General features: G+C 47.6%; 1 protein-coding gene across 8 annotated transcripts in view; it reads left to right on the top strand.

Moving 5' to 3' along the window:
* Positions 1-16,473, top strand: part of herc1 (HECT and RLD domain containing E3 ubiquitin protein ligase family member 1) — a 62,136-nt gene that overhangs the window by 13,485 nt on the left and 32,178 nt on the right. For all 8 annotated transcript variants that reach the window (XM_036535268.1, XM_036535270.1, XM_036535265.1 and 5 more), the window contains 22 exons: positions 161-382; positions 936-1,088; positions 1,352-1,484; positions 2,112-2,303; positions 3,101-3,322; positions 3,693-3,866; positions 3,960-4,074; positions 4,458-4,578; positions 5,010-5,181; positions 6,215-6,548; positions 7,668-7,788; positions 7,998-8,049; positions 10,454-10,725; positions 11,343-11,558; positions 11,927-12,047; positions 12,541-12,778; positions 13,230-13,402; positions 13,919-14,074; positions 14,220-14,326; positions 14,425-14,535; positions 14,719-14,889; positions 16,068-16,307. In XM_036535268.1, coding sequence (XP_036391161.1) covers positions 161-382; positions 936-1,088; positions 1,352-1,484; positions 2,112-2,303; positions 3,101-3,322; positions 3,693-3,866; positions 3,960-4,074; positions 4,458-4,578; positions 5,010-5,181; positions 6,215-6,548; positions 7,668-7,788; positions 7,998-8,049; positions 10,454-10,725; positions 11,343-11,558; positions 11,927-12,047; positions 12,541-12,778; positions 13,230-13,402; positions 13,919-14,074; positions 14,220-14,326; positions 14,425-14,535; positions 14,719-14,889; positions 16,068-16,307 — 3,816 coding nt within the window. The remainder of the gene's footprint in view (positions 1-160; positions 383-935; positions 1,089-1,351; positions 1,485-2,111; positions 2,304-3,100; positions 3,323-3,692; positions 3,867-3,959; positions 4,075-4,457; positions 4,579-5,009; positions 5,182-6,214; positions 6,549-7,667; positions 7,789-7,997; positions 8,050-10,453; positions 10,726-11,342; positions 11,559-11,926; positions 12,048-12,540; positions 12,779-13,229; positions 13,403-13,918; positions 14,075-14,219; positions 14,327-14,424; positions 14,536-14,718; positions 14,890-16,067; positions 16,308-16,473) is intronic.

Raw genomic sequence — 16,473 nt, 5'->3', positions numbered from 1 at the left:
AAACCTGAAAACTCAGAGTTCTGCTGAAGTTGCATATGCCCTCGCTGAGTCTTGACAACGAAAAGGCAGCTGTTTCCTGGCTCGGTGGTGCTGAGGGGTCGGAGGTGTGTTTCCTGGCCTCTCAGGGTTCCAACAGGTCTGCGGGTGTGTGTGTTTTCAGAGGATGCAGTTGGACATTATCCTGACCAGCCTGCAGGACCACACCCATGTAGCCTCACTGCTTGGGTACAGCTCTCCTCCCGATGCCCCCGAGGCACCCCCTGCTGGCCTGTCCTTCGGCGTCCCTCTGGACCCCACCTACGGCTTGCCCGGCACCCACCCCGATACACACCTGGCCGAGATTCTGATGAAGACGCTGCTGAGGAACCTGGGCTTCTACACGGTGAGAGACGGTGTTGCAGCCGGGGCCCCTGTGTGTGGGAGGGAGAGCAGAGAATGAGTCATCGATAATCCTGTGCTTATTACAGCTCTGTGCTGGAGGACTCATCAAAGCGCACTGCTTCTGCAAAGACCCGCGCACGTTCACACTCCCACGGCGATACACACATGCAGCAAGCAAACAGCAGAATCACGCCAGGGAACATGCGTGGAGAAAATTCTGACTGCTCTGTGATATGCGTTAACTGTGCCGTGTCATCGTAGCCTTGTAGGTCTCCCTGGATAAAAGCACCTGCCAAATAGATAAGAAGTAAAAATAATGATGTGATGAATGCCTCTTTGATTTGTTTGCCACCAAAATAGAATGGAATGCCTTTTTTATTCAGTCTCGGTGCTATGAATCACAGCAATGTGAAGGAAAAAAGGGAGTGTTCAATTTGATAGGGTTTTTCTATTCAGATCTTTCTCCCAGATATTCATATCATTCTCATTAGTGCATGCTAGCTGGCATTTCTCTTGCTATAAATGTCCTGAAACACCCCGTTCTTGGTCATCAGGATCAGGCATTCGGAGAGCTGGAGAAAAACAGCGACAAGCTCCTACAAGGCACCTCCCCCTCGGACAGCAGCCAACCCGCCCACCTGCATGAGCTGCTCTGCTCGCTGCAGAAACAGCTCTTGGCCTACTGCCACATCAACAGTGTCACAGAGGTGAGGGACGCCATGGACCATCACGTACCACATCACCCACCACCCACGTCCACACGTGTGTCAATCACTACGTTCGACCCCAAAAAAAGCAGATTAGTCAACATTATAGGTAGTTGTTCATTTATTGCCTTTTTTTAAAAAAATCAGGGACAGAGTACATTGGTACGTGGAATGAGGGTCTGTGTTTGTGGTGGTATTTCTTGATGATTTTGTGTAGTTAGTCATCGCTGGTTGTGTTTGCGTCTCCTCTTGCCTCGCGCCAGAACTCCAGCAGCGTGGCTCTACTGCATAAGCACCTGCAGCTGCTGCTTCCTCACGCCACAGACATCTTCTCCCGCTCTGCCACCCTGCTGAAGGAGAGCTCGGGGAATGGCAGCGTCAGGGAGAAGCTCAGAGGTACAGTGCCCCCTAGAGGATTCACGCTCCTCGTGGGATAGTCTAACTTTTTCCTTCCTGTGGAACAGCAGTGCTCAGTTATTCAAATAGTCAAGCATGAGATCACTGGTGGTTCGGAACTTGTTGATTAACAGCAAATGAAGGAAAATCAACATTTTTGTCATGAAGGAGAGTATCAATATTCATGAAGAAGAGCCGGCTTAAATTATCTAATTTCCTGATCCCATTCATTCTCCTGCCTGGAAGTGTAAATACAGTGATGTGTTTCAGTGAGTCATTACTGGACAGAACCTGGGTATTACACAATGCCTTGGGGGGGAGGGGGGGGAGGGTGAGCAGGGAGCAGGGTTTCATTATTCTAATAAGTAATCTTGGGAGCCATAAGATATTTACATGTCAAATACATTTCCATTAATATTGCTTACCTTTTATTTAGATGAGAACTCTAATAACCCAGTTTATCTCTTGCCCTCCAGCCACATTCCTTTTATAATAACAGTGTCACCTGGGACATGAAATATTGACACAGGTATCTGTCAGAGCCTGTGAAGCCGGTGGCAGTGGTCTGTGTGCAAACTTTACATCCCCATCTCTAACCTGCCTCTCCTCCTGGTGGCGCTGTCTCAGATGTGGTCTACGTGTCAGCGGCCGGCAGCATGCTGTGTCAGATCATTAACTCCCTGCTGCTGCTGCCTGTGTCAGTGGCACGCCCTCTGTTGGGCTTCCTGCTGGACCTGCTGCCTCCGCTGGACCGCCTCAACAGGCTGCTCCCTGCTGCCACCTTGCTGGAGGACCAGGAACTGCAGTGGCCCCTGCATGGTGAGAGACACCTGGCACATTAGGTTACAGTGCATTACAGGCATTTAGCAGACACTCTTTTCTAGAGTAACTAGATTAGTTACAGGTTTTTACAATTTTGTCAATTTATACAGCTGAGTATTTACTGAGGCAATTGTGGGTTAATTACCTTGCCCAAGGGTACAGCAGCAGTGCCTCCGTGGGGAATCGAACCGGCAACTTTTCAGTTACGCGTCCTGCTCCCTAACCGCTATGCTACACTGCTGCCCACCCAACTGCCCCTTCTCTGGTCCTCTCCTGCCAGGGCATATTCCAGGCACTGCAAACCTGCTTTCTTATCTTCTCTGCCTGATTGAGCTTTTGCTCAGTAAAACTCACAGCTGGACTTAGTGAGACAATGATTTGCATGTCTGTAGTATTTGTATCTTATATTTAAGTTTAATATGTATTGTATACTCTTATGTTTGTATTACATTTAATATATTTAATATTTATTACTTTTGTAATTTCTCTATCTTTACACTCTTATAATAATTTGCGTGCATTGAAAAAGATGTTACTCCTGCTTAAACGTGCTCCTTGAAGTTGAGGACAAAGTGACATACTGTAGCAGGTAGATCATCTGCTTCCTGTGAGTTCATGTCTTTTTATAAGGCCCATTCTGTCCTAATCATTAAAGGCAATCAATTATTAAAATGCAATCGCTGAATCTGGTGAAAATGGAAAAGTAATGCCTCAGCCAGGTATAAAGCCGTGCCGATGAGGAGAATATCAGGGCAGCCGTTCCCTATCAGCATTGAAATGCTCTGTCTCTACAGGAACCCCAGACTCTGTGGACCCGGCGGGCCTGCCCCTCCCTCAGCCGGCCCAGTCGTGGGTGTGGCTGGTGGATCTGGAGCGCACTGTGGCCCTGCTGGTGGGCCGCTGTCTAGGGGGGATGCTGCAGGGCGCGCCCGCCTCCCCGGAGGAGTTGGATACCAGCTACTGGCTCAAGACCCCACTCTTCAGCAACGGGCTGGAGATGGACATCCCCCAGCTGGGTACGTGTGCCTCTTCAGTGAGCAATTCTTTACTCTCATGGTAGACATGACACCCAATGCTGCTCTGGGCCAGTCAGATGTTTCCTTCCCACTCATCTGCGTTCAGCATGTATGTCTATCTGGAATTTGTAAGTGTGAAAAGAAAATACGTTTTCTGGAAAAAAGGTTGTTAGTTACTTTCCCTTTGGCAAAAGTCAGATGATTAGTTGAGTGTATTAAGCAGACTGGGCCTTATGAGGTTGATATATATATTAAAAAAAACTTCAGAAAATCTAGTCTTAACTAGTCTTAACTTTAGAAAAAAATAAGGCGGACATCTTTCAGCCAGATGCTGTCCATTGATATATGTGAATTTGTGTTTATTTTACAGATAACTGCATCAGCTCCTTGCTGGAAGTGGCCCTGTCAGGGAACGAGGAACAGAAACCCTTCGAGTGCGCCTTGCGTCCCGACATGACCATGTTAGTAGATCTGGCCCTGGGATCTACCAAGGAGCCCGCCAACAGCCTGTGGATCAACATGCAGGACTACGCCATCAGCAAAGGTACAGGCATGCTGCTGCTTGCTCCGGGGGCATTTTGACTGCGTCCCTGCCGCTTCTTCCTGTGAGTATTCACTCTTCTCTCTCCCTCTGTAGACTGGGACAATGCCACTCTCAGCAGCGAGTCCCTGCTGGACACGGTGTCGAGATTTGTCCTGGCAGCCCTGCTGAAGCACACGGGCCTGCTGAGCCAAGCCTGTGGGGAAGGGAGGTACGCAAGCGCCGCAGCCTAGGGCCTGTCACTTTGTCTGGCCCTTCTGGGGTTGTGTGGGAATGCAGTGTTCTTTGCCACATCATTAATCTCGATGCAGAATGACTTGGCTTTGAATTCCCTGAGAACCGAAGGAGCCAGGCGTGCTAAAGAAATGCCCAGTGTTTATTTCAGTGCCTCCAGTGACACAGTCATCGAGATTTACTGTGATATTTGGTTATTGGCTATAATCGTCCTGTCTGGTGTAATCTTTGGACGTGGTTGTTTGGTGCTCTGATGTTAAGTTGTTAGCAGGTTAGATCAGGTTTAGGAAGTTAACAGATAGCCATTGGCAGGTCTCAGAGCTCAGGTCTCGACCGATCACATTCTCTCCTCTTCGGCAGGTACCAACCCTGTAAGGCCCTAGCTGAGGTTTACCGCAGTGTGTACAAGGTCCGGAACCGCCTGCTGGCCTGCAAGAACATGGAGCTCATTCAGACTCGGTCATCCTCCAGGGAGAGACGGGTAGGTTTGTGGAGCTAATCTGAGTGATGATGCGGGTTGGGTAGGTCTATGTTTATGTGGGTGTCTGTAGACTCATCTGGCTCCTCAGAGTGGTGTCTGAGACTTGTCTGGCTTCACAGAAGGATGTTTGAGACACATCTGGCTGTACAGAGCTGTATCTGAGACTCATTTGGCCGTACAGAGCGGTGTCTTAGCCTCGTCTGTTTGTACAGAGCTGTATCTGAGACTTATTTGGCCATCCAGAGCGGTGTCTTAGACTCATCTGGCTGTACAGAGCTGCATCTGAGTCTCGTTAGACTATACAGTGTGGTGTCTCAGACTTGTCTGGATATACAGAGAGTGAAGTCTGAGACTCGTCTGGCTGTGCAGTGCAGTGTCTGAGACTCGTCTTACTGTAAAGGGCGGAGTCTCAGACTGGACTGGTGTTTCAGGTTTCGGATAACCAGGACTCCCTGGACATGGACCCCCAGGAGCACTCCTTTACACGCACCATTGATGAGGAGGCAGAGCTGGAGGAGAGGGCAGACCGCGAACGGGAAGAGGGGCACCCGGAGCAGGACGACGAGGAGGACGAGAGGGAACACGAGGTCATGACTGCAGGGAGTGAGTACATACCTACACTCTGTGATACAGACACACACACTCACACTCACTCACTCACTCACTGATACAGGCACACCTGTATGCCTACATACACATGCATTCACTGATACTGGCGTGCACACACACATATACGCACTCACTTGCACGCATACACTTGCACACATACACATACTCACTCACTGATACAGGCACACTCACACGCACTTGCACGCATGCTCTCACACACACACACACACACACACACACACACACACACACACACACACACACGCACACCAGAGCTGGACTGAGGCTGTTTGGCTTCATCTCTGTGTTGCCTCCTGCTCCATATTAAGGCTCATGCAATGCCTGCTTTCAGAGCCAGGGGAAAAAGAAGAGAGCAGCACTTAGTGGCTTCAATTTGGTCTTCAGTTTGGAAAATTCTGTGCAAAAAATTTCAGGTCCTATTTTGCTTTGCAAGGCCTTTTTCCCCCCTCCCGCATTGAGAAGATGCTTGTTTTCTTGTGCATGGTGATGTTTGTGAGGTCACATACACATACCAGTGAAAGTGCCTGTCTGATTTTATAGTTTTTACACACGGGAGCTGTGCATTGCAAATACATATGCATATTGCATGCCCTAGTCAGTCCCTGATAGATGGTTTATGTGATTATGAAATGTAAGTGTAGGCTGTAATGTAGTTCAGCTATACTTACATTGTTTGAATGATTCTGGTGTTCATATTGCATCCAGTCAAATAACTGACAGAACATTTTGAAATAACTAACGTTAGAACATTGTACTAAAAGGCATCACCATATTTTTAGAAACTCAAATCAAGTCGTTGTATTAATCTGAATGACTGTTTGTGTAGATCATTAACTCATGATGTGTTTGTTATCACTAATACTGTGTCAGTGTTTCCCACAGAGAGTTAGGCCTGGGTTGGGATGTAGCCCCTGTGTGTGAAACCCATGAACTTGGGCAGGTGTGGCGGCTTGGCAGCGGCATGTCTCTAACCCCGGCTCTGTGTCTCTTGTGTCGCACGGTACAGAAATCTTTCAATGTTTCCTCTCAGCGCGGGAAGCAGCCCGCAGCCGGGAGAGGGAGCGGGCTGGTAGCGCCGCTGGGCTGGGCTCCTCGTCCGGCCCGCGGGGGGGAGAGGAGGAGCCCCCGCAGTTGCAGGAGGACAGACGGGACAGCACGGGTCTGCCGGAGGGACAGGACCTGTACACGGCGGCGTGCAACTCGGTGATCCACCGATGCGCCCTGCTGGTGCTGGGGGTCAGTCAGGTGCAGGGGGACCTGCTCAAACAGCAGCAGCAGGAGGAGGGCCCCGCCCAGCCAGCCAGCGGGGGAACCCAGGAGGGCATGGGCTTCATGACCAGGTGAAGCACGTTTTGCTAAACCCCACTTCAGCTCAACCCCTCAGTTGCGGCTCACTGCATGTCTTTTCTCTCTCTTCCCTTTCACTTGCAGTTCCATTAGTGAAATTAGTTCAGTAAACATTTGTGGGTTTTTACACTGGAATGCGGAGCTTGTTTTTGGTTTGGAAAAAAGGCTACATGCGTAGCATTGTTATGTCAACCAAAACCCGGATTTACATGCTGTGTACATTGGAGTGCCTCTGAGCAGTTAGATTAATAAGGAAAATAGATTAATAAGGAAGACAGGAAGATAGAAAGGGGTTTAACAGGAAGTAGAAACAGACTGTGAAATAGGTAGCAGCCTTTTTGCAAACAAAGAGTCTTTCTCACATAATGGACCCAGTTGCTATAAAGTTACTGCTATTGATTCTGTTTCTGCATGTAGTGATGTAAATGATACATCAGAGGGTTGAATAGTATCATTTCATTTCATTTCATGTTAACACATCTTTCTTGTTGGAACTTGTCTGGACAGCATCAACGTACTGTCGTCAAAAAAACTCTACAGGCCCTCTAGAGGTGGTTCAGGAGAATGGCCATCTGTGGGCTATAACACACGTGCTCTGTTTGGTAGCTGCAGTACTTGAAAACACTGCATCTTAAACAAAATGCCGTAGTATGTGTTCCTTGTTGAGGAAATCCCAGTCTGCATTTCCTTCCTCTTGTCGGTTTGGCGCTGTATATGCGGTGGCCGCAGATGGGCCCTGTTAGAAAACAGCAGGAGTTGCATTATTGAGATTTCCCACAGGGAGGGCTGCCTGCAGCATTACCTCAATCTCAGACATGTTGACTAAAGCCCTGGAATTTGAGATCTCAGAGAGCACAGGCCCCAGATAGTGTTCTCATAACTTGTTTTGGCAAGTTTGACTTAAACAGTGACCTATTTAGGAAGCTTCAGCATATTCCGTTTTCTGCATTGTCTTTGTATTAGCGTTCCGCTTCCGCTTATCTCCTCTCCCTACCCAGTCGCTGTTAACCGTTTTATCTCAAGCAGGGTGATATTGCTTGAAGTGGCATTCAATTAGATGTGAAACAGAAACGCATCTAACCCGGGTGCTGTGCATTGTCCGTGTGGTGCAGGAGCGAGAGCCTGACAGCTGAGAGCCGCTCCGTCCAGGCCAGCCCCAGCTACAGACTCATCAAGTCCAGGAGCGAGTCAGACCTGTCGCAGCCCGAGTCTGACGAGGAGGGCTACACACTGGTGAGTTGTCGCCTCCACTTCCCCCCCCACCCACTGCTGGCGTGCGCAGTCCTCCACGCATGGAGACGAAGCTGTTCTCTGTTTACGGAATCAGTACAAAGGCATTTCTTGCTTTCTCTCTGAAGCGTAAAGGACAAGCTGTAGGACTTCATCAGAGAAAATGTGTTTACTTTGGTCGTTGCTGATGCAGTTTTTGCCATCCCTTTTAGAGCGGAAGGAGAAATGTTGACTTGGACTTGGCTTCATCCCACAAAAGGAGAGGTGAGTTGTAATCAAGTGGCAGCTTTTGATGACACTGCGTAGACTGAAGTCCCGGTTTAATTAAAACGGTTATCTTGCATTTTGTTGATAAATGTGGTCCAGATAGTCTTGATGAGGCATGAGTCGATTGCTTTCTGATGACTGAATAATGCAGCTTAGTAGAAGACTTTTTTGCTTTACTTATTTGGTCTTATGGGTGATTCAGTTCTATGGTTGTATTGTGTTTGTAGTCATGTTTTCTATAGAACTATTAGTTGATCAGTTTGTTACTTGGTCAGGTTGTGCTAAAATCAAATATGAACATGATATTAAAATGAAAAGGACAAAAGCAATATTTGGATGGCCAGAGTCTTTTAGATTATGTTATAACAGAACAATTTAGTCTCGTAATTACAAAAACATAGAATCCTAATACCTATTAGAGGTCTGTTATTGGAAGGGTTTGGTATAATTAGAGCATAACTCAAAGATAGCTAGGATTGTTCTGTGAAAAAAGTAATGCTCGAGATCCTGCTCTTCAAATGAAATTTATATAGACCTCTTCAAACAGAAACAATAAGCCTTTTAACCAGGGTTAACCAAAATTTAACCAGGGTAAACAACTTAAGGTTGTTTGATAACCATTTCAGTTGGCCTTTTAGCCCTTTGAGGAGTGTTGTTTATATGTCTAGATGCATGATGTACTGAGAGGGCTGATTCAAACTCTTGGGACTTTCAACAATATGATGGCTGGCTGCTTTGTAAATCGTTTCCTTCTTTTTTCTGATTCTTGTGCGATAGTGTGTTTACTCCTTTTTGGCCAGTTGAGCCCCAAAAACAAGAAGAGCTCCAAGCAAGTACACGATGGCATGTTCAATCTTATTCTTCTCTCTTAAAGCCAGCACAAATATCCATGACTGCAATGCCACTACCACACATTCATTCCTCTCAACAGACTTAAATGACCTGACCCCCGATGTGCCATGCTCAATTCCCAATGCACTGGTCATACTAAACCAATTGGGTTGGTCTTAAGTGTTGAGTATTTTGATGTTGGCAGTTTGGCATCACTGCATTTTCAGTTGGTTTGGATTAATAACAGTTAATATTGAAGTAATGATAGCTGGCCGTTATGCTACAACACTGTGCATTGAGTACATTTTTTCACTGCAGTTCTGGATTATAACAAATCTGATGTTGAAAGAGGTAGCGGTGAGAAAGCAGTGTATGCTGGAGTTTGACTTGTTTAAGGTTTTTGTGGGTAACTGATTTGCAACTGCATCAGCAGGTTGTCAGTTCAGTGCTTGTAATGCTTCATAATCCTGGTGGTAGTGTGCGATGATTGGTTAGCTTTGGTCTTAGCTTTGCTTTTGTTTGGATATTTACAGTTTCATAGATTCACAGTTTACAGATTTACAGGTTCACAGGGCAGCAGCGTGGCATAGTGGTAAGGAGCACGGCTTGTAACTGAAAGGTTTCAGGTTCGATTCCCCACGGGGCCACTGCTACTGTACCTTTGGGCAAGGTACTTATCCCAGAATTGCCTCAGAAAATATCCAGCTGCATAAATGGGAACGTAACATGGTAACCGCATCTGCTAGATGACAGTAATGTAAATCTATAAGATCCTAATTGGAAATGGCAAAATCTCATCAGCATGCTTGTTTTGTGCAGATTCCGGTGAAAGAGTTAACATAATAGTCAGCCATAAATACGGAAAACAGAATTCGGGAACATGTGGAGAACGCTTCTGAAACCATTGGTGTTCTGTTTGAATAGATTGGGTACAGGGTGGCAATGCCTGGTAGTCCTTTGGCAGCGCTCTGGCGTGCTCTCTGTATTGGGAAGTGAGCATGAAAGGAGGTTTAGGCAAAATGAAGTAGCCACTTTTAAGGTGTGTCTCATAAAGCAAGCTCATGTGCATCTGAGCCACCAGCAGCTCTTTGCGTTTTTTTTTTCCCCCCCTTCCTTTTTTCCTTTCTGAATGTGTGTTCTTGCGCAGGGGTGCTTTGAGCGGGGCAAAGGCAGGTTTTTCACAGGTGTCTGAGAGATATGCGGAATGCCTTTCTCCATATGTTTTAGCTCCTGCTAGCTGGGCTGTCATTGGGTGGACTATCCAGGCACTGCGTCCGCTCGTTCTCTGCTTTCGGAATCATCCCCTCCTCAGCGTCCTCTTTTTTTTTTTCTGATTTTTCATTTGTTCCTTTTGATTTTGACTGCTGCAACAAATTATATTTGTTTCGTTTGTTGTTTTTTTTTTTTAAAAAAAGGAATGGAGTATGCATTCTGATCAAGGCAACCATATCGCATGGACTTTCAGAACCACCCCATAGATCTCCACTCAGATGCACAGCACAGATTCCTCAGTGTGCGGGTTATTTCTGAAAAGCTCTCCGGCCTCTTCTTCCCCATCCCCTCCCCCCAGGATTGCTGCACAGCTCTCCAGATGCCTTGGCCGACTCCTGGTTCCGAGTCAAGCACGGACGGGACCGGCTCTACAGCTCTGTCCATTTCTACGAGGAGTCCGATCTGGACCTGAACAGGTCGCTGGGGGTACACGCCCTGATCGAGAACATGGTGAGCTTCGTCAGTGGGGACGTCGGCAACACGCCCGCCTTCAAGGAGCCTGAGGAGGGGATGTCCACCAGTCCCCAGGGTGTTATCATCGCCATGGAGCAACAGCAGAGTCGGGCGGAGGTAGGGAGTACTCGCCAATCTCACCCCACTGCCCACCCCGCTCAACATACATAAACATACATTTGGTTAATGTGTCACAACCACTTCTAATAACCAACCATGGCTAGTCAAGCTAAGCACAAATCACTTTCCCATTTTCTGTGTGCCAGGACTGATGGGTCTGCTTGTTTTTAGTGTTGCTGTGCACATAATGGATGTAATTAAATCAGTAATTGGATGAAAACAGTCCAGCTGGTTTCTTTGAGTAAGCCAGTAGGTGCTAGTAGGTGACACAGTCAATGTCCGATTAACATTCGGAGCAGCAGGTGTAGTGACTCTCCTCCAAAAAAAATCATTCGTCTTTTGCACCATGAAAAAACAAGCAGACCCTTATGACCCTTCAGGAGCTTAGTGTCACTATGCCCACTGTATGGAGCAAAGAAACCAGCAGTTTCACTTCTTTGCCTCTTGTTAGAAAAACACTAACTACAGACAGACTGCTGATTACAGACATAATACCGCTTTGGTTTTTGTATGATACGCAAAATTTGATACAATTTTGGGCTGCTTGGGCCTTATTGAATAACGCTGTGTCATCGTGAGGTAGCCGCGGTAACGGTTTGCGTGTGTCTCTGCAGCTGCGTCTGGAGGCCCTGCACCAGATGGTGGTGCTGCTCTCCGGGATGGAGGAGAAGAGCAGCCAGGCCGCGGGCGTGGGACGCTCCAGCCCGCCGTTCCAGTCCTCCTCCCTGCTCACCTCCGTCCGGCTGCAGTTCCTGGCCGGCTGTTTCGGCCTGGGAACCGTGGGCACCGGCGGCACCAAAGGGGAGAGCGTGCAGCTTCACCACTACCAGGTAGAGAGGGGGTGGTGCACTTAGTGATGATATATGTGTGTGGGTCTTAGCAATGCAACACCACTCCCAGTCAGACTTCAAACTTCAGACTTCAGTCAGACGGTCACTTCAGGTCCTCGGCTGGATGGGACATTCATTGTGGTTTCAGTACACTGTTGCCTATGGTACTTTGGTTAGACATTCTGTCTTCCACCAGGTTATATTGGCGGTTCAAGAGGTAAGCTGGCTAATCTGGTGAGGTGCTGGCTTGTTCACCCAAACGGTATAAATCGGAGCTGTGCTATCAGCATGCGATTGCCGAATGTTGCTGCAGAGGATGAATGGAGCGGATGCTGAAGTGGTTTGTTTTTGTCTGTTTTTTGACCCAGGATGGGATCAGAGCTGCCAAGAGGAACCTCCAGATGGACATACAAACAGCAGTGCATAAGATCTACCAACAGCTGTCTGTGACCCTGGAGAGGGCACTGCAGGCCAATCAACATCACTCAGGTGAGGAATTCCCCGAGACACAACCTCTGGATGACCCTCCACAGGGTTTGGCCCATGCCCCCTTACAGCAGGGTACACCCTTCTATAGAATGATGCCTACCTCCTCATAGAGCCGGGACACACCCCTCCATAGAATCGTACATGTTCTCTCAATAATACAGAACAAACAAGTTAATTTGCTTAAGCACACACAGAGACTTCCAGGTAAATCAAGCTTCTGTGTCAATGATTAGCATTACAGAAGCCCAGTTCTGGAGGGATCACAGAGTTTGCAGGCTTTGTTCCAGCCAAGCACTTTAATACCAGATACAGTTAGTCATTTACTTGATGGAAGTCATCTTTTTTTTCCAGACGTTTTGGCAGTGTTTTTTGCTTTAAAGACACCTGGAACAGCTTCTGGATATTGGAAAGCCTGGACCAGCTTTGAGTAAACTGAGATCATAGTAAAATTTATAGTTAAAATGACACGTCTGTTTTCTTTTATTTTCCTCAGAAGCCCAACAGCGCCTCCTGCTGGTGACAGTGTTTGCACTGAGCGTGCGCTACCAGCCGGTCGACGTGTCGCTGGCCATCTCCAGCGGGCTACTGAACGTGCTGTCGCAGCTGTGTGGCACGGACACCATGCTGGGCCAGCCCCTGCAGCTGCTGCAGAAGCCCGGGGTGTCCCAGCTTAGCACCGCCCTCAAGGTGGCCAGCACCCGACTTCTGCAGATCCTGGCCATCAGCACTGGGTGAGTACGTGTAGTGCTGCAGCAGAATGTCGTTCTTTCTTGCAGGGAAAACTGCAGAAAATTTTCCAAAGCCTTTTTTTTTTTTTTTTTTTTTAAAACACTCCTTGCACGCCTCATACAGCGGTGTACATTAATTATTAGTGTGTGTGCTGTTGTCTCTTTTTTCTGGTGTGACTTATGAGTGTGTGTGTGTGTGTGTGGGTGTGGGTGTGTATGTGTGTGTGTGTCAGTGTCTCCCATTCACAAATGCTAAATAAATTTGGCCATAAATTTTTCTCACGTATTAATTGTGAGTGTGTCACTCCCTTTCACAGAGTGTTAACCACTCTCAGGTGTTAATCATGAATGTGTATGAGAGAGCTTTCTCTTGGGCTGTGGATGTGCTGCTGTCTCCTCTTCTTGGAGCGCTGTGCTGTATTGATTGTACCCTCTCCTCTCTGCTGTGGTGCAGGACGTATGCCGACAAGCTGAGCCCCAAGGTGGTGCAGTCCCTGCTGGATCTGCTCTGTAGCCAGCTGAAGAACCTGCTGTCTCAGGCTGGTGTCAGCCCACTGGCCACTGGCAAAGAGGAGGAAGATGAGAAGTCTGAGGAAGGCTCTGACCCTGAGAAGAAGGACTTCAGAGGTAACAAATAAAAAAAAAAAAAAAACTGAATCTGGGCAGGGTATACGCAGCAGGTGCAATCACACTGCAGTTTTCTGTTTGTAACTTTCCCAGTGTTTTCCTAGTGTTTCCAAACCACAGATTGCCTGCAAAATGTTTTGGGTTGGGTGCATGGCTTAGTCTGTGGGAAACTGATGGTTTCTTATTCTGGTAAAAAAAGGAAATCAATCTGGGCAACCAGTAAAATGCCGAAATTATGTGTGCTGGCAGCGGTGGCGGCACAGGAGCTACCATTGACTACAAAGGAATGGGTGTATTTTTAAAACCCAGCAAAAGTCAGATGTTGACATGGAGGCATATTGGAACATTTTGGTTTTCAGACAGTCTGAATGGGCCGGCCCAGCTATGGATTTCCTAAGGGACGCTGGCGGCTGGATTTGTGAGTGGGGGGGGGCTTTGCCTGCCTGTATTTTTGTGTGTCGGATGTAAAAGTGCTTGCTCATCTGTTGATGGGTACTCTGCTCTTTGCCACGGCAGCGCTTCTCCGCAAACAACACACGGCAGAGCTGCATCTGGGAGACTTCCTCGTGTTCCTGCGCCGGGTTGTCTCCTCCAAAGCCATACAGTCCAAGATGGCCTCCCCTAAGTGGACCGAGGTGCTCCTGAACATCGCCGCTCAGAAGTGCTGTTCAGGTACGCCGGGCAACTGTGTATAGAACTGTATAAAGAAATTGAAATGAAACACCAGTATGAGGACATCCACACAGCGTGGAAAGGTAAAGTATTGCTCGAGGGTGTGCATGTAGCCTGACCGTGTTCGTGTTGCTGTCTTCCTCAGGGGTTCCTCTGGTGGGGAACTTGCGAACGCGACTCCTGGCTCTTCATGTGTTGGAAGCTGTCCTTCCGGCGTGTGAGTCCAGCGTGGAGGACGACCAGATGACTCAGGTCTGCATCTTGAAGACGGCTTTTTTTCTTTTTTGGAATTGAGGTGTACAGTGTGGGGGCGGTATTGCAAAGAATTGACCTCTTGGTTTTTCCTTCAGGTCGTGGAGCGCCTGTTCTCTCTGCTGTCCGACTGCATGTGGGAGGCACCTATCGCTCAAGCCAAGCATGCCATCCAGGTCAAAGAAAAAGAACAGGAGCTAAAGCTGCAGGTACAAGCCTCTGTGGAATTGCCTGTTCAGGGGGAGCGGCCGTCTGCAGCTCCTGCCCCTGTAATTATAGTGCAGTAAGAGGTGCTTTCTGTGGTTTTTCCACCTACGTTGTAGTGGCTGCAGTGTTGTTTTCAGGCTCTCCTGAGCAACTGTCATGTAATCCGTGGCCCTTCCTCCCTACAGGGGGAGGCGGAGGAAGAGGATGAGAACCTGCCCATCCAGGAGGTGTCCTTCGACCCGGAGAAAGCGCAGTGCTGTGTGGTGGAGAACGGGCAGGGTCTGACGCACGGCAGCGGTGGAAAGGGCTACGGCTTGGCCTCCACAGGCATCTCCTCTGGCTGCTACCAGTGGAAGGTACGGCCACGCCCACCCGGACACTCATAGTGACGAGATGGTGTCATTGAGAAATCATCTGAGTTACACTACATTGATGTTTATACCTATAGGTTATTACTGATTATTGGTATTATTAGTATTGGTTATTGGAAATCATCTGAGTTACACTATATTACTGTTGATACCTGTAGGGTTATTACTGATCATCGTTAATATTAGTATTGGTTATTGGTGTTATTATTGTATTTCACAATAAGTAATTATTGTCTTACAGTCCAGCTCAGTTAAGCCCATAATGCAGAAGTAGAATTTGACTGTAGCTTTGATAAGTTGAGTTTGTGTTTGTGTGGTGTTTGCACCTTCTTTCTCTGATCTCTCACTGTTATTCAAAGCATTTGAAGGTAGTGGCCATGCTGTTTTTTCTTCACGCTTACTGACTTTGTCGATTTGAGAGCATCTTTTGCAATGTCCTGTCGTGTGAAATGCGCCAACCTGGACCAGGTCAACATTCTGCCCGGCATGGCATTAGAAAAGAATAATTGTGTCTCAGGGTTTAATTAGCAAACCATCATTGTGTTGGGAGTCGTGGCTGCTGTTCTCGATTCCGGTATTCATTAAATAAATAAAAGGCTCTGGATTTGGCCAGCCCACTTCTTGGATGGCCAGTAGGAGGGCTGGAGACATTGATCCTCTCTGTCTGCCACTGTGAAGTGCTTTAATTGGCACTGGCACCAGCTCAAGGGTGTCCAGTTACCCACCGATGCTGGGGTTCGACCATCTGTTAGACCAGGACCAGCAGCTGTTAGGCACAGCATGGCGGAGGGTACAGCACTCAACACTGGGGCAGTCAGCCAATGAGCCTTTTAAATGAACCGGCCATTCCTAATACACCAGACATTTCTATTACCTCATTACAGCCATTTCTGAAGCGAGGTGAACCCACCCAACAGCAAAGCTATTTGATTTCATTGAAAATCATGTTTAACGTAAGGGTATAAAATATATAGAAATACTGTAATAATTTATAAGTTAGAAATTTTTAATACATTAATAATAAATTAATAAATATAAATTAGAATTAGTTGAATTGATACGGCCAAAAAACTCTTGCCTGTGTCCAGTTGGTGAAGTACTTTTTTATAGGTTTGTGTTTCAGCTGATGACTTCAAGCTGATGACATCACTGTCCTTTTGTAGTTCTACATAGTGAAGGAGAACCGGGGTAACGAGGGCACCTGTGTGGGCGTGTCCCGTTGGCCTGTGCACGACTTCAACCACCGCACCACGTCAGACATGTGGCTGTACCGCGCCTACAGCGGAAACCTGTATCACAATGGCGAGCAGACCCTCACCCTGTCCAGCTTCACTCAGGGCGACTACATCACCTGTGTGTTGGACATGGAGGCCCGCACCGTGTCCTTTGGAAAGAATGGAGAGGTAAGGAGCAGCCGGAGAAGGCAGTGGTAATCTCTTAGGTGTCCTCACCTGTCAGTAACTAAACACACTGACCACAACCTGGATTTGTTGTTACTGAAGTACTGTCAGTAACTGAACTCAAGGACTACCACACTGTTGTATTGCTGGTGGATTATCAATAATCAAA

This window comes from Megalops cyprinoides, chromosome 8 (assembly GCF_013368585.1).
Source record: "Megalops cyprinoides isolate fMegCyp1 chromosome 8, fMegCyp1.pri, whole genome shotgun sequence".
Taxonomy (NCBI): domain Eukaryota; kingdom Metazoa; phylum Chordata; class Actinopteri; order Elopiformes; family Megalopidae; genus Megalops; species Megalops cyprinoides.
This window is presented reverse-complemented; position numbering and strand designations above follow the sequence as displayed.